Source organism: Cygnus olor, chromosome 3, assembly GCF_009769625.2.
Source record: "Cygnus olor isolate bCygOlo1 chromosome 3, bCygOlo1.pri.v2, whole genome shotgun sequence".
In the NCBI taxonomy this organism is placed as follows: Eukaryota; Metazoa; Chordata; class Aves; order Anseriformes; family Anatidae; genus Cygnus; species Cygnus olor.
The window spans coordinates 66,405,634-66,432,388 of NC_049171.1; the positions used below are offsets into that span (position 1 = coordinate 66,405,634).

At 39.8% G+C, this 26,755-nt stretch overlaps 1 protein-coding gene across 9 annotated transcripts in view; it reads right to left on the minus strand.

The window, feature by feature from the left end:
- The window catches only part of TIAM2 (TIAM Rac1 associated GEF 2), a 138,688-nt gene that overhangs the window by 2,599 nt on the left and 109,334 nt on the right, over nt 1-26,755 (minus strand). For 7 of the 9 annotated variants that reach the window (XM_040551338.1, XM_040551342.1, XM_040551341.1 and 4 more), the window contains 10 exons: nt 10,563-10,742; nt 9,010-9,078; nt 8,509-8,634; nt 7,148-7,256; nt 6,318-6,497; nt 4,807-4,925; nt 3,474-3,582; nt 1,764-1,822; nt 848-953; nt 212-299 (listed from right to left, as the gene is read on the minus strand). In XM_040551338.1, coding sequence (XP_040407272.1) covers nt 212-299; nt 848-953; nt 1,764-1,822; nt 3,474-3,582; nt 4,807-4,925; nt 6,318-6,497; nt 7,148-7,256; nt 8,509-8,634; nt 9,010-9,078; nt 10,563-10,742 — 1,145 coding nt within the window. Of the gene's footprint in view, nt 1-211; nt 300-847; nt 954-1,763; nt 1,823-3,473; nt 3,583-4,806; nt 4,926-6,317; nt 6,498-7,147; nt 7,257-8,508; nt 8,635-9,009; nt 9,079-10,562; nt 10,743-16,900; nt 17,140-25,886; nt 26,206-26,755 lie in introns of those variants that run through there. The other 2 variants (XM_040551346.1, XM_040551345.1) reach the window with 2 other exon arrangements.

Here is a 26,755-nt window from a genome sequence, read left to right on the forward strand (position 1 = left end):
GATTTCTGACATTGGATCACTGCACCAAGTTCACTCTAATTTCAAACTGTTATATTTTACGCAGTTAAACACTGGCATAGTGCCTGGATTTAAAGAATGAGACATGCTTCAGAAGTGCTGACGCAAAGGTCACGGGGGGTAGGAGAGGAGCTCTTATTTTTTTAAATCCATTAATGTAATTTGTCAAGTACAACCTCCACGTAAAGCTTACCTGCTGCACAGCTGAAAAATTGTTTCTGGCCTGCCTTCTAGCTCTGACTTTGTGTGAATCAGTTCCCAGATACAGCTGTTCTCTGTTCCTGTGCATGGAAGGAAGCATTATTTTTGTATTTACTTCACAAAACCATTGGTATTAGAAAGAGCAGTGTAGAGCTCCTTCCTCTAGTGACACTTTACACAAGATACACAACTGGATAGGATCACAAAGATCAACTCAGAGAGAAAACAAAACTACAGTCCTATACTACCACAGATTATGCAGTCAACTTTCCCACATTTGGAAAAATGCAAGAGTTAGCACACACAAAAGCGTAAAGGCATCACCAAGATGTCAACGAAGGTAAATGCCCACCCTGTTCACAGTATCTTTTCATGGGGTATTTCTATTCTGTCATTCCTTCACATCATTTTACACCTTCCTGAACTTGTGGAAGAAGAGAGACGAAGTCAGCGTATCAAATGGAGAGCATTTATGAATCAACTCTGTGCCCCCTGAGGGCAGAGACAACAGTAGATATTACTTTCTCAACACCTGTTTCCAGAGGCTCCAAAAAGATGAATAGAAGCAGCAGTAACACAGAATCCCAGAAAACTCTTCATTCCAAAGTATTCAGTGCAAGGAAATTACCTGCTGTGTTACCCAGTCGGACTTGAAGAGCAGATAAAGGAATCAGCCAGCGGAACTTAAATGGATCCAAGTCACCATACGTATGTCCAGCACGAACATTGGTAGGCTGCAAAAACAAAGAAAGGATATTTCTAAGAAGCAGAAGTCAAAGAAGTATTTTTGGTTTTAGTTTTAGAAGGACCCACCTCTCAGGAGAAAGTGCAGTTAGGCTTTTTCCTTCAGTACCCTACATTGTAAATGTAGTTGAAATGGTGATAGACACAGCTTTGGAATTTGTAATTGTTTCAACTTTTAAAAGCATTTGTTTTTAATGAATTAAAAAAATACTTTACATATAAGTAGTGCTAGGGTACAAATTTCCCATGAAGAAACCCGACTGTAGACTAGCAGAATACATTAATCATGTAGCTACTGCTACTTTTAAAGCCCCTCCATCTGTTACAGTTTGCAGGTTGCAGTACTTCACCACTGGTCCTCAAGGTATACAGCTTGCTGCTTCAATATTACAGTTTTGTAAATGGGGCCAGAGTAGGTTATATTTATAGTGCTCCCTTTCCTTTCAAAGCAATCAAGGGTCTATAAACAGTGGTTCTTAACCCTCGCTGTGTTAACGCTGGCCACCAAAAATGCCATCTGAAAGAACATGATTCCTACATGGCAGTGTTTCATATTCCACCTGGCAGAACTAGCGTGTGGCTCACACAGAGGAGATGGTGCTGCTTACTAAACAACCAAAAATACTTATTGTTGCATAGATACTGAGAATTTGCGTTAGCTGTACTAGCTAAAATTCCAGCCCAGTGAGAGAAGGTGGCATTTTACCACAGTCACTCCTCTTCAGCACTGGTGGTGCATCTTTACACTGCAGCTGGATCCTGGGTATAAATATTTACCACTTAACTGACACCAGACTTACCATTTTCTTTTTCAGTTTGTAGTTCTCCTTATACACCAGTATTACAGCCCTCTTAAAGACTACAAAAAAAAAAAAAAAAAAAGAAAACTACTGTTAATTACAGGTGTAATATTTGATGAAAATATCTTGAAGAAGCTGAATATTATAGTCAGAGGGTAAGATAAGTGTACTGATTGAGAAGCATCTGCCCTGTATTAAAGTGACAATTGACTTTTTCATTCTATACTTGTTCATGCAATAGCAACTTCAGATTTTGTGGTGAACATTTAGGATGAAGCCATTCTGCACCTTTATTCTGAAACTACCACCAGCCTGTCTCCTGAAAGTCTTCACATAACCAAATACAGCAGATGTAGTTTAAATGTAAAAGTCCAGGTGTTCTTTTTGGAATAGATGCATGCACTCGAATGGAGTGAGTGAAGTGATGTGTCTATACCAAGAGAGGAGTGTGAAAAAGGATGGTAAGTCTGTTCTTCCTGCAGGTCAGCGTTTTGTTCAGTTGGAAACTGTCTTCCACAGCATCTGACTGGAGTGGCTCACTCATGTTATCTACTCTCTCAGCCTCCTATGAGGCGGGGACATGTTCTCTCTAATCAATAAAGAGGGAACAGAAAAACAGGTGCATTCAAGCCGCACCTGAGCTATGGGATGGCTCTCCAGATCAGTCCTGGATCCCGGATTGGATTTGAAGGCTGTATAGTTCTGTCCTTTGCCCATGCATCCACATTTCCTTCCAGTGGAAGAGGAGAGAGAGGCAATGATAGGCAGCTGGGTCTCAGGCCTACAGGAGCCAGGACACAGCCACAGCGAGCACATTTACCCCAGAGCTTGGCATAGTTTTCCTCAGTCCCACATTTTGGGTGCATTTTCCATGCTGCCCACACAGTTTTTGAAGTGGGAATAAAACTTCCCAAGTGACAGATGAGCAGTCTAAACTAGGCATCAGTCCAGAGTCCTTTCATTCATACATGTCCTGCTGAGAACTCCCAGTTCCTGGGCTCAAGTGTCTGGCATGTGTGGATCACTGAGAAGCTCATTCAAGTGAACTTGTGGAAATGCTCCTGCTCGTTCTTCTAGAGGGAAGCATGCCCTCCCCTAATCTGTCATGCTTTTCAAGGGGAGGAGTACTTGACAGCCCTGAGGAAGAGAAACTTGTCTTCTTAAATGACATTTTAAAGAAAAGTGTTTTTTTGTTGTTATTTTTTGTTTGTTTGTTTGTTTTTTAAGAAATGGATAAGTGCGTAGCATGTTTGACTGGAACCTTTTGATTACTCAGGTAATTATTAAATGATTAACAATATATATACTATTCAGTGAAATGTTTGGTTGTATGCTCTCATTTCCACTTCCATTTTTCAGGTTAAAATAACCTGTATGGAGATTGCCAGACAACACATTTTGATGCAACAGTTGTAAAACAGAGGTGAGGCTGGATTGCCAGGAGTGGAATAAATCTCCATTTTCCTACAAGTCTCCTTTGAAAGACTGATTTAGCATATTGTTCTAGAGAGAATATCGTCTCTTGAAAATCACTGTTTTCCATAGATTACACATAGAGCAGCTGAGGTTGGATCAAACTGTAACACCAAATAAATGAACGGAAACTTTTCATGTTAGGAAGTCTTACAGTTCTGTGTATGTTTTCAGATACAAGTCTAGCCTAGATAGCTAGATCTGAAAGAGCAGAGAGTCCTGAAGGAAGACACTTACCAAACACTGTAAGTTCAAGGTCTTTTCTTGCTTTGCCCAACGATGGAAAAGGATTCAGCCAGGAAACTGTAGAGTGCATCAGAAGTTCTCCCATGGAAAGCTCGGTCACCTGCATGAAATTATAACAATAAATAAAAATATAGACAATAAAAATATAAACAATTGATACATCAATGCTGTGATCCACAGATGTGAGTAAAATGTTAAAGTGAGTACACATTGATAACACTGAGGATGTGTTTATTTACTGTATGCAATGTTACTGTAATAGATTTACTGTACTGTATGTTACTGTCTTCAGCAAGACAGATTTACGCTAAGGCAGGAAAGCATGAGTAATTCCCTTTTAAAAATAGATGATAACATAAAAAGTAATAGCACCTAAGCTACGGAAGCTGCATAGAAGTTCTTGCTATTAATAACTTAGAAGAATATTACGTTGATCTGATGACCTGTCATTTATGTATAGCCAGTTGTGAACTGCCTGATTTATTAGCTGTACGTATCTTTAATTTCTATGGAGTAATTAGTATTAATGATGCTGCCAATGGCAAAATTAATGGAGGCCTTGTTCTCCAAGGCTCTTCTTTCTTCGGTGGACCACAACGTGAAACTGAAGAATCCCTCAGGCTGTCAGGTTTGTTTCCTATAAATAATGGGAAACTACATAGCCAGTGGAGGGCAATTTGGCTTTACGAGGAAATAAAACAACTGAGCTGGCATCTTTCATATCTGATCTCCACCTTTACTGATTTGATCTGATTAGTAATCATTTAATGTAAATGGCTAAGCTGAGACGTTGCTGCCCCAGTTCAGGGAGATGTGTGCACACAGTTCATTCAACTAATTGCTTTTGCTCTGTCAGATACTCATGGATGCCTCAGCACTAGAAGTGTAGAGAATGAGAGTAACAGACATTAATGTGAATCCCCTAGAATTGCCACTTTCATTTATACGGGTGGAAAAAAAAAGTCTTAAGAACTTAAGAAGTCTGAAGCATAAAATCTAAATGCCTTTGGGCATAGATAATCTCTGCAGCATTTGAGAGAAGGAGGATGTCTTTATTTTTTGCTATTGAGAACTGTGTTTATGCCTGCTTGCAATTCTTGTCAGTCCAGAAGGCAGCTCTGGCAGCTGTCTGAAAATTTTTACTGTAACCTAGTGACAAAAAGAAACTTCACAGGGATATATGAAAAAGAAGTCACAATATTAAAGGAGAATGAATGATGCCCAGCACAAATAAGTTCCCAAAATTACTTCAGGAAAGATAAAGGCACCAAACAGCTAGTGGGATAACGCTTCAGGAGTGAGTAAAACGTGTTCCTTCTCTTACCTCCTTCTCTGTTCCACTTTGATCTGCAACCAGTTGATCAAATACAGTGCCATAATCTTCATAAATCTTCTGCATCTCATTGATGTGACTTGCTACTTTTTCCATTGCCTTCAGTGCTTCTGTAAGGTTTAAAAATTTCATAGACAGCTATGTAATTCAATTGTATTTTCTAAACATGACATTTTTTATTGAATTGTACTTGAAGCAGCCAAACTTTTGCAGGATTCCAAGGGTTTGTGAACAGAATTTTAGATTTAGATCAGTGCTTCTCATAGCAACTGCAGAAAGTATGCTTTCTGATCAGAGTAAGTGAAAAATGCTCGTCTGATCTCTTAAGTACCTGAAAAAGACTGCAATGTGTTCTAGTGATGAATATTCGTATATTTGGGGGCTCACAACAGCATGATAGTAAACACGATTAAGTTTTGCATTTTGTATAAATGGGGCCACTAGGCTCTCCAGAGTAATCTACACCCATACTGGAGTAAGTCATTTGATAAGCTTCAATGGAAACCAATTGAATTTGGCTCACCACAAAATGGATAAAGAAATACAGTGCTAGGTTGTGCAAATTCCTCACTGATTGTTATCCTTGAAATTAAATACTGGTAGTCAGGTTTTGTTTAAATTTTGTTTTCCAGCCAAGAGCGACACTAGACTTCATCACTTCTATGTTAATCCACAAAGGACTTGGAGAAGGGCACTTAGTTTCTCTAGTTCTACCAGCTCTTAATGGTATAGTCTTTTAGCAGCTTGGCATTTCCCCTGACCTGCAATTGAGTCACCCCCAGACTCGTTGTAATGGCAAAGAATCAGTACTAGAAGCTCCATTTGAAGTCAGTAACAGCCTTTTGAGATTTTGCTGACAGTATATTTGGCCTGAATCTATTTTGTTAAAATGAAAATCGATCCATAAAATAAATCTCTGGACTTTCATCTGTGAGCTGCTGACAGACCTGAACTGGAATTTGCCAGGGTGAAGTCCCAAGCATCTGAGCCTAGAAAAACAATCAACCCTAATATGTATAAGGCACACAAGTCTTTCTGAGTGGGAAAACAGCAGAGCTTTGATACAGGACACTTCTACGCAAGCAAGAGTCACAGCCAAGCCTCAAACAAATAAAATTTCCTTTTGTGATGCTGCTAAACTTTGACACATTTCAAGAACTTAATAACCACAAGATGGAGCTTTGGTCAGTGTTTCCCAGGTGCAAGAACAACACAATGATCTGATATGCTCCTGTCAAAAGAATTCAGGAGAAAGACCCCAGTCCTATTTGTCATGACAAATCCTGGGCATATATACCTCTCACAGGGATTTGGACACACCAAGTGGGAATTTCTGCTAAAAGCACAAGAAAGCTACTTGCTATTTTTAATGAGAGGGAGGAAATTCTCTAGGTTTTGATGAGTTTTGTGCTGTCTACCAGAATGACTACCTGCATCTTCAGAAAAGCTTGGAAAACAAACTTATCTCATATTCAATCCAGTAGAGGAATGCAAGAAGTTACCTGTCAAATGATAGTGCTCCTCACTCTCGTTGTCGGTCAGAGACACCAGCTCTTTTAAAAGCAGAGGGTATTTCAGCACTCTCTGAACAGGCTTTATGAGATATGACTCCAGTGTAGAAGAGTGTTGCTTTGTGGGATTGCGAGCATCCAGAAAGGCCTTAAAGGCACTATCTGTTTTGGCTAAATACAAATAAAACAGTCGGTCAGCTGAACATGGAAGTAATAGTTTGAAAGCACAGAATTGCAATGTGTAACCAGCACCAAAAGTCTCACATTTTTCAATAGGTGCTTTACACTATTCACTTCATAATCATTTCCTGCATTAAATAATATACAGAAGGGCTAACAGAATAACTATTTCAAAGTGACATTATCCTTCAGTATCATTTTTCCACTGCACTGCAGACCTGTTCTGCATCAAATTAAAAAAAAAAAAGTGATAGCAGAGGAAGTAATTCCTCGCTTACTCCGCCATTTGTTGCAGCTTTGATTGACATCCATCCTTTAACATGCAAGCATATACAAACCAAATCCAGCTGCTGCTTTTTGGAGCATGAGCTGCATCTGCAGACAGCACAAACTTGTGGCCAGACGTTTCTGTTGCCCTTCAGGCTACTGCTTAGTTGTCACAAAAGAAATCCCTTCAGTTCTATACCATGCTTTAGCAGAACTGCAGATCTCAGCTATTCTATTGAAAGATACCCTATTAGCCCTTGCTTTGTACCTTGCTTTGTACCAATATTCTCTGCAAGTCAAGGAGATTTGTTACAGCGCTTCACTGACATTTAAATTCATGCTAATGAATTACAGTAATGAAGACAATAAATTACCTCTCTCGAGAACTTTCTGAACTTTGATGTGGTTGGCACAGAAGCCACTGTACAGTTTAAAGTGGTCAGCATAATACAGAAAGGATCCTCCAAGGGAAAACAGCAATTTCTGAAATCAACACAATCAAAGTATTTACTTCATCACTAGAATCCAAAATAAATGGTCAGGCACATAACACAGAGGCTGAACGATGTGAATATCTACTATCTTTATTTCTATATCCTATATTATATATAAATATATATATAAGTTTTATATATATATATTACATGAATACATTACTGGTAGTAGTTCTGTGATGTTTCTGTGTTTTCTTAGGGTGTGGAGTTCTAGGCTGAATAGGCTTTTAGGCAAAGCCTGCATTTTTTCCTCAGTTCTCCCTGAGTAGATAACACCACTGTAGACACTGACTTACTGTATCTTTGAGGTGGCATAGGAACAAAAATCAACAAGACACTCAATAGGGTATGTTGTGCTGAGAAAACACATGAGCACTTGGAAGCAAGGCATAGAAGCACCAAAGCCAGAAGGGACAGCATAAAACAAACACAGGATTGCTTTCCAACTGTTTTCCTTCTTTGAGGCAGGTGGTAATTACAGGGCACCTCTCATTCTCTTGGATGAAGGGGAGGATGGGAAGATGTGGGAGGGACTGAATCACGAGGGAGATCTTTTTAGAAAAAAGCTTCCCAAAGCAAAGACAAGAAGTAGTGAAGGAGGAGGAGGGGGAGGAGAAAGAGGAGGAGGAGAGCAGCCCTCTCCCCTCTTTTTAATCAATGTTTGCTCCACAAAAGGCAGCAAGTGTCAGGGAGACCTGCCAGCAGTCTCGCCCAGCTCTGTGACAGTGACAACATCTCTGGGGAACCTTCTTCCTCCAGTTATGTCAGGTACTGAGTGGTGCCACGGAGGGAGACAGCACAACAAGGGCACAGTCTACAGTCATCTACACTTCATACACCCTCTTAGACCTCGCAACATGAGAAACTTGTGCTGCATTTAACAGGAAAAGTTTCCAGTCTGTAGCGAGTGAACTGGATATAGCGGGGAGCACAAGGCAGGGAAGAATTCAGCACAGCGACAAAAACCTTTCTACAAAAGTGATGCATCACGTAAGCGCTGCAACTTCATAGCATACTCAGAAGTATGACTACTCTGCATCTCCCATTTTACATCCTCTGCCACGGGAAAGAGGAAGATAAAACCATGGAAAATAGCACTTATCTTTCACTGCTGAATAGGTGTCTGTAATCCAAAGTAATGCATCAAACATAAAAGCAACCATATGAAACAGAGTTTTAAAGCTGGATTTCCACAAACATTTCCAGGCACATTGAGAGGTATTTAATGACCAAATATTTACCCGGAACTGGGATGGTGTTTCCAGTGTATTAAAATCTGAGGAAGAAGATATTCCATCTTCCAGGGTCTCCAGAAACACCTTCTGAAAATCCAGCATTTCTGGCAGGCTGCCAAACAACGACTCCATCTGTGAAAAACATCAGGCTATGAAGTACAGCACTGCATACATCTAACTGTGGTCTTGAGAAAACAGTTCGCTAAGGAGACGCCACACACAAAGAGGTCACAAAGGCCAGTAACATCTTCATTAATACTTTTTGAATGGGTTTTATAAAAAAGCTGTTACAAAACCCCAAAGATTTCTTAGCAGTTAAGTCAGAACAATTACCATTTAAAAAAAGGAGTGACGCATGCACCAAACAGAAAGGCACTGACTGGTGTAATTCCTATTGTTATGTTCTTTGTTTTCCTTTTCTCTTGTGCTCTCAGCAATGAAAAACCCAAATGCCAAGGTCTTAACCCATAAAAGAATGAAAAGAATATCTTTCAGTTATTCCCTCACCTCGTCTTGGGTAAGGAAGGTTTCATTTTGAAGAGGCTCCAGGTATAGCTCAAAGAGGCAGCTTAAGTCCTGCAAGAAACAGAATTTATTCACTTTTTATGTAACAGTTTGAAATTGCTCTTTATATGACAACTGTGGGATTACACGTAATTTTCAGGAGTAAGCTAGAGATAAAATTCCTTTTCTGTAACAAAGTCACCTGTGTGTTGTTAGCACTAAAGTGATTGCTAAATTAAAAGCAAATTGATTTCAGTGTAATGTTTGTGTTTCATCCTTAAGGCTTTACAGACTGATTATAACAAATTATGTTTTAGTATAGCATGAGGAGAAAATGTTACAGGTGGTGGCTTTCTAAAGAGTACAAAGGTCTGTGTATGTGAACAGCATCAATGTTTTAATCATGCATGTTAGATAAACCATATAAATAGCCACTCATTTAAACAGCAGCGCTAATATTTGTAAGGACATACAACATTTTAAAATCCTATAGGTATTAAAGCATTCAGTTATATTGTCAGGGAGGCATAATTAGGGGCTGTTTCAGTCACTTCTTCAAAGAATTGGTGCCACTTTTGAAGACTTACTATCCCACACCAAAGCATGGCGGCAAGGTTGGGGCCCACACTGCAGGGCTCTGTGACCCTGAGAAAAGAAACGGCAGAAATTCTTATGGAGAAGGAATAACGGGCATCTCTTTGAGAACCCCATAATGAGCATTTACAATCTGCTAGGATTTTGCCTGGTACTACTGCACGTTTCAGTGACCTCCATGGTCATGCCTCCTTTGTTCAAGTGATTTCTCTATCAGAAACACCAGCTGGACATACACAGGGGATCATGTTCAGTAAAGTTTCCTCAAACTTTACAGCATATGGTTGTATTAGTGTGGGTGGATACTCTAAAAACAACAGCCTGAAAGTGTTTTCTCTTGTTTTCCATACACATTACTGCAGCAAGTGCTGATATCACTAAGTATGTTTTTTGAGATCAGGTAAATGATTCCTCCTTGCTGAAGGTCAATGATATCAAGCCTATCACATTTCTTTTGGCATTCAGCCACATGAATTTTGAATTTATAAGAAGAAGAGACATATCTAACAAATTATGGGCTTATCAGTCAAAGGAGACATAAAATGTATGATGTTACAAGCAACTGGAGTTGTGTCTTTTAGCTTTGCTGATTCAAAAATAATTAAGCGCTATTTTCCACAGTTACACTTTTTTTAATAATTTGTAGGAGACTGTTCTGTTCTACCAGGATTTATTTTCATTTTGAAAACTATGGAAAAATCCCCTGGAAGACTCCAGTGTTCAAATACTGCAGATAACTACTCCCTACAAATTACCACTTTCCAATATAAATACAAATTGACTAAAATACAGCCTCTATAACAGCTTATTAAAACAACAGGAACAATTTAAGTAAGCAGACTCTGTATGTTATGACCCTCGTTACATAAAGGTAAGCATGAAATATATTAAGAGCATCTATAAGTCATGGCCAGCCTCAAAAAGAAGGGTGTAGCTAGCCAGGCTTTCTCTTTATTTATTACCTTGACATAGGATTTCTCAGTGTCCATAAGTTCCTGGATGACTTTCCTCAATCTCTCTGCATCAGAAAGGTGGCGAGCCAGTGGTCGTGGAGGTGGATCCTGGTTATCCTTCTGTCCTTCCATACTGCTCGCCTGGACTTCTTGGAAGTTTCGGCACAATGCGCTGATCTGTTCTGCACTCTGATAAATGAAGAGACAAGCACTGATGTTTTAGAATACAAACTGTACTATAATTATTTTTAAATTCCTCATATTTTGCTCTTGTTCCAAATTCAGGCTCCAGAGCATGTGCTGATTTTGTCAAATGCATATCCTGATAGCTTTGAACAGCTTGAATTTGTAACAGGTCTAGATCATAACAGTAAAATTAAATAAAAACTTTCTAGCGCTTTTGCAGTGCAAAGAATTTAGAGTCTTTACATACAAGCTTGTGAGATGCAAAAGATGGGAGAGCATTCAGATACATCATGATTTGATTCTTTTGACAATAGCATCACACTATTTCCACCTCTCTTGCAACAATCACTACTTCAAAATAGAAGGAATTGGTAGATAAAGATCTTTTAAGCATCCAGAATAACTTGTATTTGTTGTCTGCTACCTGTATTGTGACGTGTGGCTTTGTTGCTGGTTGACCTGGGGGAGGGTTAGGGAGGTTGGTGTGTGTGTGTGGTTTTTTGTTCAAAAGGCCTGGATTGTCAAAAGATGTTTATTTTGCTTTCAAAAATGAGAAATGGAAACCTAAATTTTTGAAGTTTTTTAGAAGAATGATAAATATGGGGAAAAAACTGCAATATTTCAAGACAAGTTGGAGTCGGAACAGCAACAGTTAATCTTGTAAAGCAAAGATGGAGGAAAAAGAGATTTTCTGACACTATGAAATGGTTGTGTAGTTTGCTTTTGCATGACCACCACTAGTACCTGAGAGCAGCTTTTTCAGGCAATAATGCTTAGATTGAAAATCATTCCACTGTTCTCTTTCATATATAACATTTTCCTGAATATTGCTAACATTTTCCTAGAATATTGCTACCATTACCCAGTTCTACCTTAGCAACTGTTGGTATCCACCTCTTTATACTACATGAAACAATTTTTCTTAAGTGCTTCTGTCTTACGCACTCTCTCCGAGATAGTGGACAGTTGCACATGCTGTGCCACTGATTATTTCCTATTTAGTGAATGCACTCAAATGAGGACTACATGAATGCTGCCTTATTTCAGGTGGAAATCTTGTTTCATTGAAGAAATCAGGGCATGAGTGCATTTCAGAACTGTCTTGATCTGTACTCATTTTGTGTGAAAGCTGTTTCAAGTGACCCTTTTTGGATCTCCTGATTCACCACTGATTATGTGGAACTGCGAAGTTCACCAACATCCTGTGTCATCAAATGAGCAAATGCAGAAGTTATTCTGAAATGGAACTGGGCTATACTAAACCCTCTGTAAGGTGGAGGCTAAATGTACTAGCAATATTAAATCTCAGCCATTCACGTGAAAAAAACAGATACATCCCTCACACCTCTCTGTTGGAAATAAATGTTAAAATGTCAAAAACTTGCCACGTAGTCTGTATCACTCCAGAGCTTCCCAGCCTCCAGTTTTGAGCAATGCCACCACCTCTAAAAAAAGTTGTTACTTCCATCACTAAGATATGAAACCATCCTCCACAATCCTATCTAATGACAGCTTTCAGGACTCTGAAATTCAGATACGTACTGTATTTACAGCATTTATTAGGACCTGACAAAATGAAATGTGAACTGAATGGTGTTTGTTGGAATTACAGATACACACTGATGGAGTATGTTAAAAGAAAAAAGAAAAAATAAAAAACACCTCTGTGCTACTTAAAATATTTAGTGTTTTGGAAATAAATCATAACTTCATTTAGTAAATGGTGGGGGGGGGATTTTAAAACAACTTCTAAATAGCTCTAAAGTACTTGAGTTTTGTTTTCGTTGTTTTTGATGTCAAAGTTTTGCGTTTGTATCTGAATGACTCAGGTTTTGCGCTGTCTACAGCTCAAGGTGTGTGTGGGCAGCCTGATTTACATTAACATGATGCCTGATCAAGGGTACTAGATCAAGGACATGAGACGGCCTACTGAAAGCCAGTCATAAACATCATCATCATGCATAGTTTTACCAGGAGGAGTACAAAGTTCTCTATTCCTCCTCAATCACCACAGCACAAAGGGGTAGGAAAGGCAGATGCCAGAGAACACGCTGCATGTCATCCATACCCTCGGGTTTTGGGCTGGAGCTGTATCTGCCACAAAGAACCATGAAAGGCTACTCAATCAGAAGTTACACACATACGTAAGTTATTGCACATCCACTCCTACACATTGCAAGAACCATAGAAGATGTAAGAATACATGTTGCCAGTGAAGCCACAAGGTGTACATTGGATTCTGGACCAAAAGCACAGTATTCATGAGGAACTTCATAATGATGAACAAATGGAAAGGAATAAAAATAACTCTTGCTCCCTGTTTCTTTCCAAAACTCCCCTACCACCTGGGTTGGGATCCCTATCCTTTTATGCAGCTCTGGATGCTGGTTTCCACCTCCCACACCAAACAATGTCCTGCTCTTTAAAACATCTAACTAGGAGGGCTCTAACGACAACCCCTAAGAACACATCTTTTATAGCAGGTGGGTGGGCAGGAAAGGCCCAGCCTCTGCCCTGTTACTGCTTGCAAGTGGAATTTCAAAGCTACCTCGGCTTTTTGGGTGTCAAAGCAGAGTTTAGCAGTCCAGTACCCTTGAACCAGGAAGCCTCAAGTGGAGCCCCAAGTTGACACTGCATCCTTGAGTTAAGGTGGGAATTAACCCTGAATTTGCTCTGAAAATGGCACTGCAGCACCTAACACTGGCAATTTGACTCTCAAATACGTCTGGTAAAGTCCTCAAGCACACAGCTTCTTTTATTTGCACAAGGCCACAACTGTGAGTTCTTAGTAAAAAATGTTCTATGCCAAACTTTATAGCATGCAGCCCATCAGAATAAAATTGTTAGTTGGTGGATAGAAAAGCCCAGGTGACTGACTGTGGCCAAGGCTGCAATGCAGCTGGGTATAGAGAAGAGCATACAGTGGAAGCAACAAACCTTCCCCATAATCCATCACTTGAGCTCATGTATGCCACTTTCAGCAACAGTTGTAGGAAACTGCAAAGCAGCTTCAGCTTATCTTTGGCTCTGGACAGCAGACAGATAAGGCTAAAGATCCAAAAACTCAGACTAGTAGTGTTAGATTTGAATGGCAAAGTTGGGAAAGTGAATAGGAGGTTATGCAAGGTTTGTAGAAAAGCAAGTACTTGCATTCCAGAATCAAGTTAAGCAGCACTTCTCCACTTTATTGGCTGCTTTCACAGATTTTCCAACAAAGCTGTGTAAACCCTTCTACCAGACTCAGCAGTCAAGGGAGGAAGCTTCTTGTCCCATAAACTCTCAGCTGCTAAAAAATGGAAATATATGTAGAAACAGCCTTGAGAAACTTTCTTTTCATCCCTGTATGTTTATGACTCATAATTAGGTCCCACATCCTTTTGCATGGAGTATTCCTTATAAATGAGAATTGTTCACAGCAAACTTAGCAGGGAAAGTTCCAGTCCACATAATTGTCAGCTTGACCCATAGCTGTCAACCACTACAGTGGTGCTCAGCTTGTAAAATGAAGCATGTCCCATTTTCTATAATGTTCATGAGAAAAAATATTAGAGATTATTCCTTCAAAGTGAACAAAAGACACTCTTACAAGGAATGTCTTACAGATTTTCTTTGCTCCTTGCAGACAAGCATATCATCATCTGTGGCTGTGCTATCCCCACCAGAATTAAAAGTCTCCATAAAATTAATTGGTGAGAGTGCAGAAGACATTAATCAGCAGTGGTTAAGCTTTAGCACAACAATTTCATGGCTACCCCGTGACTTTCTACTGAATGATAGTGATTGAGAAAAAATGCTGCACAAGGTCAATTAGTGTTACGGTGTCTCTGCTCATTGTTGTTTATTCTACTCTCATTTATACACCTCATGCACTCTATCAGTAGGGTTTGGTGTGGGGTTTTTTTTTGTTGGTGGTAGTGGTGGTGTTTTGTGTGTTGTTTTTTAAAGTGATGGAAACGGAAAATATTGAATAGGCTTACAAAATTCTTCAGGCTGAGGAAGATTCCTTGGGAAGGTTACAACGGAGCATGTCCTTTGACAAGTTTCCAGATTCCTGTACCCTTGTGGAGGACACAGACCACACCAATGTGCAGATCACTAACCCTTTGAATTCTTTATCTAAAGAGGAAGCATATGCTCGGAAAGCAAGCTGCTGAAACAGATTAGTCTTGTATCCTTTAAAAATGAGCAGCTTACAGCCCAGAGCTGTCTGGTGTATATTTTTCCAGGAAGTAAGACTGGAAGCACCAGTCAGCAGAAGAAACACAATTACATGGGATTTTCAGAAAGAGCAACTGGCCAAAGACATTTTTACACCCCTCATTGTGAAGAAGGAAAGCCTTTGGAGGTGTCCATCATGTTCCTTTTGTATCAGAAGACATTTCTCTCCAGAACAAAGGCAGGCCTAGCAGCCATCATGTTTTGTGTGTCTATCACTGTACAGACTTCTCTGTCACCCTCAGTCTGGCAAATACTTTGTAACCAAGTAATGCAAAAGACTGGAAAGCCTTAGATCCGCAAGACTGCTGAAGAAAGCAGACGCATGTTGGACACCAATACAGTACAGGCACTCCTCTAAACCGTTTATTAAGACAGAAGAAATTCAGCACACTTTTACTGAAAACAGCCTTGTGGGATTTTCACCATGGGTTTCTGGGCAAGGCTGCTGCTCAGCTTTGGGCAATAGAACTTAAAGTAGTAGATTCACTCATCACAACTTCTCTTTTGGTCTTTCTTTTTTTTTTCCACAACTTCAAGGCCACTTAGAAGATGAAATTGTTCCTGACCGACACTGCTGAAATTCTGGGGGTCTTTTCTGTTTAGCTGTTTTTCTTGCCTGCCTTTTAATTAGAACACTTTACAAATTGCTAAAGGGAAATAGTCAAGGAGAAATAATGTCTTTCACTCAGAACTTCCCAGTTTCAGTGAGATTTACATTAGCAAAGTTATCCTGTGCTGGTAATGCATGAAGGTATCACCAAACTTACGCAGAAATCAAAAGTGCAGTAAGAAGAGGGTTTGCTGCTCCCCTAACTCCTTCTTGACAGCAGAGGGCAAGGCCTGAAAGAAGGCCGAATGCAGGGCTGTGCAAGCCAACTAAGACACAATTCATCTGACTCGGTGCCTAAGGTACGATAACATGAATTGTGTGGTGGGAAACCTGAGCCCTCCCTTGCCCATCTTTCTCCTTGGCTACACAGAAAGAACCTCGGGTGACTTTGGTGTTCAGTGGAAACGCAAGTTGTAAGCCAAGTCTGTGAGATGGGGTCTGGGCCCAAGAGCCTGCGGCAGCCTGGCCCCAAGGAGCAGCAGCTCCTGCTGAGCTCGCAGATGCTGTGCTCAGCTTCTCTGGAAATCACTCACTGAAGTCATCGGATCCAAGGCATATCAAAGGTAAATGCAAACCAGAAATCATTTCCATCGCACAAGGTTAAACCCTGACCACACGAAATGTAAAGACAAGGGAAAAGAGCATAAATAAAAGCAAAGAGAGAGGAACCCTGACAGCCCAAGTAACAACAAGGACGGAGACTCTCATCAGGTAACATCAAAGCACAAAATGCAGACTTTCCCACACCCTGACCCTGTGAAAGTATTGTCTCTCCCCTTTCCCAGGTCCTTATCCTGATGCTGCCAGTCTTTAATACAGAAGGCTCGTGTATTTTTCTACCATCTGTGTAATATATTTACTGTCTTCTTATATTTCCCAGACATTCCTTGATTGGAGTTCTTAATTTTTCCATGTTTTTTCTACAATCCCAAACTACTTGTCAAAAACCAGGGAAATGGTTAAAACTGGTCAAAATTAATGCTGCGGATATTTCCAAATTTTCCTGAAGAATCATGTTAAAAAACCATCCCACCTCTTGTCAAAATCCGGATCATCACTTAGTCCTTTCTCTGACAGACACAAGAAATAACCATTTGCTGGAGCTCAGTAGCAAGCAGCATACACAACCAACCAACACCCCCCCCCAAAAAATTCAGAAAGCCCAAACCTTTTCCAGTGCAGCACACTGATATAAACTCACCCACCGAGTGCACGTTACCAGCATCCACTCCCTGATTATCGCAGCTGCTATTCACCAAGCACAGAGACCCTGGCAGGGGCGTGCAGCCCGGTCCCCCAACCCAGCCCTCCCGGCCGCCGCTGATGAACTCACCATAGAAAACATCCTGTGCAGGGAGCCGTAAGCTGCTGCTGCCTGCTGCTGGGTTTTGCGAGCCAACGCTAAACTCTTCGCTCTGGTTTTACTCCTCCTGAAGGCGGGCATTGTGGCTCGTGAATACAAAGTTTGCCAAAGGAAAGGGCCCGTCTAAAGGAAGGCAGGGACGCTTCGGTCTCCCACGAGCACACCTTCTCTCTGTGCTCAGCCACAGCGTGCCAGCACATGCAAACACAGTGCACAAGTTTTTCCTTTTGTGCAGCAGATTAACAAAACACTGTCAACGTCCCAGTTTAAATGGGACACAAGAAACTGCCATGCCTCCCGTTATTACTACAAACACAGTGAAAACCTGCCAGATGAGAAGATTTTTTATACATTGCCTGATGTAGCAAATGCTGGACAAAGTGCAGTTATAGCAAGGGAATGTGGGTTTTATCTCCCCAGAAATGTACCTGCCTCTCTGCCTGTGAAATTTACTGCATAAACAAAACATCAGGTGCTTTGAGAAAATTAGCCAAATACCTAAAAATATCTAGAGGGTGCTGACTGCCCTGAAGGTCAGTGTGAATTATCAATGGTACTGATGCTCTGTCAAGGGTATATGCCACTAAATGGTATGGCATACAAATGAACTTACAATGATAAAATGAGAAACAAATAGGCAGCTCTCTGCAAGATTTGTTCACATAATTGTGCTTGTCCTTTGTTTGAACTTTCTCATAGTAATTACATCAATAAAAAGAAATGTAAACTGTGCTCAGTAATAAATTCAGGCTTGAAAGTAAAAGTACCCATGTTGATATATTTACACAAAACAATCAAGTCCACAGACTATTCTAAGCACAATGCAACTTTGAATATAACGTTATAGGACATTACACCATGGAGCTGAAGAGTTACAAGACTGACAAGCAATTCATTAATAAAAGGAGAACTATACCAGTGGCATAATAAAACACAGTAACTCCCATGTTCTCTCTATTACAGCACTGTTAGGGTGCCAGGATGCTAAGATATAAGGCTTCATTCAGCACTGCCCTTGCCAACCACCTCTTTGCTCTCTCACAACCCTTTTTCTTGCATCCAGATGACACACTAAGCCTGGGCGCCTATATCCTTGGTTATGAGTGTGCTACTTCAGAGGTTTCAAGGATATTCACCTCTCTACAAGCAAGGGAATAACATAGCCTTCTCCTTTAATTACTGCAATTAAACTTACATCCATCTCTTTCCAAACCGTTAGCACAACTTGACAGCTCAGCATTTGCCAAACCATATAGCTCAGCAGCCGGGCAGCACACTATCAGAAGAACAAGGATGCTGGCTCCCTGAAACAACATGCTGCTGATAAAGCACACAGAACACATCAAAGGAGTAGGAACCGTTCATTTAGCTGATGTTTTTTAAGGACTGGGCTATTTTGCAGACAGATATCAGATTTACTGGGCAAGACAACTGTGCAACAGAAAACTGAAGGAATGGTCTCAAAGGAGTCAGATTTTTCAGGATACACAGCCTGGTATAAAAATCCAATTACATGGACCACCGTGTAGCATATACATATTACTTTTCTTATCCATCATTTGTGGTTGCTTCTGCAGTAGTCCACAGATACTAGGGATCCACTGATCAAGTTCAAGAATGAAAAAAAGGAAAAAAAATATCGCTAGTTTTCTGAAACCAAATGTTTACAGTACCACATATGGTGCTGAAAAAATCAGTGACAGATGTCAGGTCAACATTTATCAAGAGTTTATCTATACTGTCAGGAAAGGCATTGTTTCAGCTTTGTTTTTAAAATCAGCATGAGTTGTGGCAACTTCAAGCTCTGTTTTTGTAACAGATATATGTTAAAAACACAGTGCATCCACTGGGACCGGAAAAAAAAAAAAAAAAAAAGGCTGCCAAATTTGAGGTCCAAGCGATGTCGTCAATCTTGATTTAAAAAAAAAAAACAAACAGGACAGGACTTTTTAATTCCATATTAGGAAGTTATTCTTCCCCAGATTTGCTAATTAAGCCTGAGTTATTAGCTAGCCATATGCCAGCTAAAAGATGTTACCAATTAACAGATTTTTTTTAACGTGTGTTCATTAGGAAAAAAAAAAAAACAATGTTTTAGTAATATTTCCAACTCCTGTTGAGGGACTGGGATAAATCAAAAGGTAAAAAACGCAAACTAAAACAAATCAAATATCAAATGAATGAAAAAGCCTTTTCTTTAGCATTTCTTCTTCTCCAGAAACATGAAACAAACATTCGATCCCTCTTTAGGTATATGCCTCCTAAGTAAAATTTACACACAAAATAATCAATCACCTTGAAATACTTTTAAGATGACTGGAAAAACGACACAGTCTCATTGTTTGTTCCTGTGTGCTTTGAGTAACACTCTTTCCCTTTAGAGACATCTGTTTTTCATCTTTCCATTTCAGCGGCACCAGGCTTGATAGTTACCATAACAGTAACCTCCTTCGCAATGCAGGCTTCCCTCTATTGTCCCGATGCATATAGGTGCACTTAGCTGCACAGAGTTCGTTTCCCATCCTGCTTTTGCCCTTAATCCATGAAGGTAAAAGGCTAATTTTGCTCTGTCTCTATCCGCTTTGAATTAAAGGAAACAGCGGCTTGCCTCTGCGACAACTCTGAGCACTTGTGGGCTAACTTTTAACATTGTTCAGGACCACTGGTGAAGCAGAAAAATAACTTGTATACACAACATATATTTTGTATATGTATATGTACAATACATACATAAGTATCTTGGACTAAACAGGAGCTCTGTCATATTAGTAGTCTCAAAGCATTGCAATCTCTAAGCTCATGCTTAATTCAGCGGGTCTCTAGATCTCTACAGTGATCTAGAAGGACTTTGTTTTTCACTTCTTATAAATGTGGGTGGATGATTTTTCTCAGTATTTTTGTCATTCTTATTATGCTAATAACATGCTTTAAAATGTCTTTAAAACATATTTCCAAAGCATAATTGACCAAAATGAAGACACTTGCTTTAATTCCAGTGCTTAAAAGAGTTAATGTTCCAAATGTTTAAAATGAATTCTGATTTAATTTTTAATTCCAAGCATCTTAAATACTGTTTTTAACATTTTCACCCAAAGTGTTTTGTGCTGAATACAAAAACTTTTTTTTGAGTGCCGAATTAGATACTATGGCAACCATTAAGACATTATCTTTGCAGTTGCATTCATCTTTCACAACATATTTCCGCAAAGTGCCTTCTTTAGAGTCAGAGAAGGCAACCCTTACCTTTTCGGGCATATTGAATCTCAAATGTTAAAAGATGCAATAATCCCACTGTAAAGACAGAGGCAGACCCCTCAACTCCACACCAACCCTTTCCCTGGTTTCAGTGGGCTTTTACTTCGGCATTACAAGAGGATTAGGCTGTCTCAGAAGGAAATAATTAATCAGAATGTGGATGAAGGTCTAGATGTGCCCACAGTATGCTGACAAGCAGAGACAGGCACACAAGCGCTACGGACAGCAGGTAATGAAGCATGAAAATCTCTTGGCAGCTCCCTGAGTATCTGACTCAACTGATCCCATAATTTCTTAATTCTCCCCCCTCTTCCTTCCTTTCAGGTATCTTTTTGTTTTTGCAGAATCTCCTGCAGGTGCTGGATTTTTTCAGTTTTGGCTTTTCAGATCTACCTTTGGCTCTACAAGTTCCTGACAGAAGAAATAGGAATCAAAGCCTAACGAAAGTGCACAAGGGTACCCGGGATGCAGTAGTTGTCTGAAATCCTGTACTGCGACTTTGTGCCCTGTGTGTGATGCATTGTGTGCAACACTGTGTGCAACTTTGAAGTGACTTTGTGTCCTGTGGATAAATGCTGGGCACATCACATACCTCAGCATGCACTAAAATTGTGCTTAAATGCTTCTCCGTGGCAAGGGGGAAAACATATGTTATTGTCAGCACTGTAATGGAACAGTATCTCAGTCTTTAAAAAAAAGGCAAACAAACAAAAACCACATAAATCTACAGCTGGCAGAGAGCTTTTCCACTTCCCCAAGTCTGTCAGCAGCATGACTAGGTATCTCTGCCTTCCATTTCAAAGTGAAATGCAGCCATCCTGTCCTGTACTGCAGGCGATCAAGGTTGCCTTTGGATGCCCAGCGTGGTGGATGCTAATGAAGATTCCTGTCCTTCATCAGTGAAATCAAAAGCATCTCCAGTGACGTTGCCAACCATATTTTGTGCCAATGAACCAACACTGTTCTCACATGCTTCTCTTTTTACCTGCAGCCCCACGTTTTTTTTCCCAGAAGACCAGGAAGACAAGCTGCATTATAACTTGTCTCTCACTGGCTTCTTACATTTGCAAGCATCAACAGAGTTTCTTCACCTGACCAAAACCATCTGCACAGTTTACACTGAAAACTGTCACCGTACTTTTGAGAGGGCATTTCCTTCAGTCAGAGGAAAAACAACCACCACCTCCTCTCCAAGCTCCAGCAAGGCAATGTAACAGCACAAAGCACAACAACACAAGTTCACGCCTCTGTCTGCATGCAAGAACTGCACAAGCTCCTTTTGCTTTTGTTTCTTGCCATTCTCATGCCTCCCCACCAGTAAGCACATATGCAGCTCTCCATCTAGAGCTTGAGTTAGTGTCTGGTTACAGGCTCACTCTAGATATAGGACATTTCATGCTTAAAGCTTTATGTCTTCAAGGCTCCCCATTACATTAGTCAAGACAGGCAACTTGTATTCGAATTTTAGGTTATCCATAGGATGGCTCTGCTGCATATGAAGAACTGCTTGACAAAGGCAACAAAGTGAAATCCAGGACTGGGGTTAGAAGCAAGCACTCACTGGTAAGTTTAAGCCTTCTGTAACCTAGTGCATCAGTTTTGGTGCTTTCTCCAGGGAATGGAATAAAGTACTGAAACCTAAAGTTATTAGCAAAACGCTTACAGACTTCCAACAGGCCACGAGTGAAAACTCATGTCACTGATACCCTCCTGAAAAGGGTGCATGATGACAGCAGGGCTTTGGCTCCACATTGCTGGAGCCAGCCCCTCTGGTTGGGCTCACTGCAGGCTGAGCTGTCTGCAAGAGAAGTGCAATAATTAACAGAGCTCCCCACGGCCTCTGTTGTGCTTTCAGTACAGAACTGTCCCCTCCAGGCAGAAATGAATCAAGGAAAACCACTGCTGAGGAACATGCTTTTTTCCCATGTTAGCTCCCAGACTCCCTAAATGCATCTCACATCTGGAAAGAAATGACACTGGGATTGAAGAGGTGTATACACGATTTTGAGAGCACTACGTTTATCATTGTGAAATCCCTTTCCTACAAAGAACAGAAGAAGGAATGCTAATTGCGGACTACTCCCCAAGCTTTTGGATCTCGTCAACTGCTGAAGAGAAGTTCTCACGATGGAAATTAGGGAAAAATTCTTGATGTCCTATGGATGTTGAGTAGACCTTCAGGCAGACAGTTCTCTTGCAATTAAGGACATGCTGTGCAAGCAGAAACTGCCTGGGTACTGCAAATAGAGCTAATAAGAAGCTATCACCATGAACATCATTTAACTGTAATTGCCTCCATGCATAAAATAGGTTTGGGACCACATGGGCGTACTGGTAGTTGTTAACTCCTCTTGTTTTACTTTTCCCAGAGGGTCCCATCCCCTGTTGAGCTTCTGGTCATTTCTACTTCTCTTTCTTTCAACTTAACTCAACAATTGGTGTTTACTTGATTAATAATATTCACCTTTCAAGATTTTTTTGTTTTTGCTTAAAATTACTCCTTGCACACACTTATTTATTTAATTTCCCCCTAGTTTTATTTCAACATTAATGTTTCTTTGGGGATGCTTTGTGGGTAGGGATCACTAGCTGACTAGCAAGAACAGATGCCACTATAGTGAATGGAGAGAAATATGGCCCTGAAAACCACCAGACCCATGCTGAACATATATGCACAGTCACCCTATCCTAAATGCAATCAAAACACAATTTTTACTTTCCAGTTTTGATGTTTTATGCAAAATATTATTGCAAATCTTCCTTCCAACTCGGTATATTTTAGTAAATCTTTAACTTTCTCACTCAAAAATCATACCAGGAAATTGTTTAACTTTGGTGGGGAAGAATAAACCCTTCTTGACATGTACCCATTAACGGCCATCCAGTGCTTACATACACATTCAGACTGATGATCCTTATATCATTTCTGAGAGTGGATGAGTGTCATCACCAGATCAAAATAAATAAACAAACCACCACAACTGAACATATAGGATTACATTTACTGACAGTGCCTATAGAAGGCTGTTGGGTGTGTTTTGAATAATGGTGTCCTGAACTATCCCACAGCACATATGCTATAGATCACATGCTTGTACAATGTTTTCTAGGTAATAAATTAGAGGAATATATCATTTCTAGCATCCACTTGCTTTCTTCTGGAAGAAGAAATGTCATTCAAATCATCCATAAACATTAAACAATTATGTTAATTTTCTGCTAAGATGGGACTATATGAGTAATGATTACTAACTGCTTTAGCTTCCATTATTCCGTGACAGCTGCTGCCATTGCCCCCTTCCTCCCCCCAAAACCAAACCAACCACCACCTTTGTTTTTTAACAAATGGGTGTTCAGACAGACTAGCAATGGGATACACACTCTTACACTCAGGTTTGAACCTAGAACACCATATAGAACACCTGGGGATTTTTACTCTTTCTGCACGAGAAGTTGATGGCTTTAGTGCTGCTTCTAATGAAGGGTCTTCCACACTAGTTTTAGATAGGTTCACAAGAAATCACTATTTTTTTAACCTTACGAAGAGCATCCCTCCAGTACATGGCTGCACTGTATACACCAGAGGCCGAAACACTATATGCAGCAAACTTGTTACAATACTCACTGATTTTTATTACAGAAATAGCTGTGTGAAATCAGCTAATACGTAACAAAAATGTCCTTTTTGAAATCATGCTGCAATTTGCCTTTGTTGGAAGCGCTGTTTTGGTAAGCTTGTTGTGATAAGTGTTGCCTTCTGACCCAGTCTCAATCTTTCCAATTACACCACTCAGGGACCATCTGACACGCAATCCAAATGCTCAGTTGCACTTATTTTTAGATGGTCTGGAAATAAAACCTCATAGTCGAAACATCATAGTTGAAACATCAACTTCTCACTACACCTGCCAGAGCTCCTTTCTGGCAAATGAGGGACTGTCCAACACTGGCATCGCAGTAAACAGAAAACACAAGCTTCAAAAGCACTGAAAAGATTATTTGACATTACATAAAAAACTCTAGCATCCAAAAGCAGATTCTGAAATGCACGAGTTTGTACAATATATTTTTTCTACTTTTGGTTTGCACAGCGAAGCAAAGGCAATTTTGTAAGAGTCTCTATACCCAACTTATTCCCAAAATCTCTTTTACTTCATTATTTGAAAGAAATACAGAACCACTTCAAAAACATTATGAAATCAAACCTGTTGGCCATTCTGTAGAAAGCAAATTCTTGTTAACATTCAAAGTTTCTCATCACACTAGCTTTCATTTCTGCATCTGCAATGTTAATTTTTGAAGATGCTAGCATAAAGCCATTTTGCATTCATTGACTATTTTTAACTTGACTACAAAGTATCACACTAGCTATTTTTCTTAAGTGTGAAGTTATCCATCTTTCTTATACTCTATGATATAACTGAGAATGTAATAGTTATTTCATATGGTCGCATAGCTTACTCTACATTTTTTTTATTATGATCTGTAAAATATTTGAAATGAAAATATATCTTCCCCCCCACACACACAGATGCATTTATATGAAGATCTGTCTTTCCTTCTGTTGAAATTTATTTTGATTTGGAAAATAGTTGTCTCTGATCATATGCAAAAGATTTAGAGTAACTGAAAATCAGATCGCAACATGTTGTCTCAACTCCTATCCTTACGATAGGAGTTACATATATGGTAAAATTTCATCTTTTAGCTATGCTTATCTTTCATAAGGGGATATTCTCAAAATATTGCAAATACAAAGTAAAGTTAAGCATAGTAGTACAAGACTACTGAAGTTAATTTAGAGGAAACCATGGGCTAGAGAAAGGATTTCTAACTGATATGGATTGCAAATAGAAATCACAAGTAACTAAAGGAAAAGTTGTATTCTGCATTCAGTTTTATGCTACTGTGATACACAGAGACCTTGATTCTTGGCAACTGTCAACATGCTAGGATTTAACAGAGCACCAGGGGCACTGACAATTAGTTCTCAAAATGATTAAACACAACTAAACCTAATTGCACTGACAGGCATACCGAATCCCCCGATTTTCTGAGGTCCTCTATTCTTCTGTCAACAGGACGCCTACATACTCCAGAACCAACAATTGCAGGGATGACTTGCCACTGCCACATAAACAGTATTTTAACACAGTTTGTAAATGTACTGCAGCAAAATGTGTGAGGGGTATAACATCTATCCTTGGTAAATGAAAGAGAAAACAAATATAAAGCAAGTTTTCATTAAAGGTATAAATGAGACATCCCAGAGAATATAGAGCTGACAAAACTAATGAGCATCTGGAATGGATGGTTCTTGACATGCGTGTGTTTTTAATAATACTTTATAACTGAAGGAGCAGTTTCGGTTTCTAGAATAAAATAATCCTCTATTGTCCTTCTAATTCATTAGTTAACTCAGATGAAAGACAAACACAAGGCTCTACAAAATTCATTCACTTCTTGGACTACAAAAAATGAATGAGCGCATGTTTGAGTGTAGTACACATGAAACAAAAGACTTTTTCCTTTGAAATTACTTCCGAAATGCCTCCCTGCATTTTCAGTTGAGTCTAACCTTGAAGAGAATAATAATGAAAATCAACCGAACAAAAATGTTCCAAATGAGAAACTTAAAATCCAGAAATCAAACATGCAACCATTACATGGAAAGCTTTAAGATTGCTTTTTATTTACTTACATTTTATGGGAAACAAATCAAACAAACTTCAAAGGAGTCTGCTCCCTCAGAGCCACGTAATTACATCTACAGCTGTTGTCAACTGGGAAATGAGCATGTCTAGCTGCTTCTCCTCTGAAATAATCCCAAACTGCCTGTTGTTCCAGGCTGTGCTCAGAACCTCCTAGTGCCACCAACGTCCTCTCCACGAAGCTGTGGCTACAGATCTTCTCTCCCCCATACTTCTGCAACATTGCGTAACACTGAGGTGTCTGCACTACTGGTCTCCCACAGGCATGGATCAAGTTAGCACAGGCAGGAAACAGAAGGCAAAGGGGGAAAAAAAATCCAGATGCTGTGCTTTTTGAGGCTGCACGATTTCCGCAGACTACCTTTTATTAGCAATAGCTATTGTTCATCTGGTGAGCAGTCCCAAATCACAGCTATAAAAACAGAAATCATTTTAATGCTTTTTATACCCAATCACTGAAGCACATATAGTATACGCTGCTTCCTAAATTTACTGTGAGCTTTTTTTTTTTTTTTTAATTCTCCATCTATTGGAGAAATCAAAAGGGTCAGACAAAAGCTCTGACAGTAATAGGCACCCTCCAACAGAAAGGCGGCAATCAATTACAAACCATTTGCAGAAATTGTAGAGCTGTCACAGACTCGTTTACAGCTGCAGTTCAAGTCAGACTGCCTTTGATTGCCAAGCCATTTCTTCCTCCTTGCACCAAGAAAACTAGGACAGGTTCGGATAGTTTTTAACAAAAGGACACTAGCAGACCCACACGCCAGCCCAAGACTTGCAATATGGTATGGGCAGTTATTGCAACATATTGTGCACAAGTCATTAATACTGATAGATGTGACAGATCTTCAGCTGG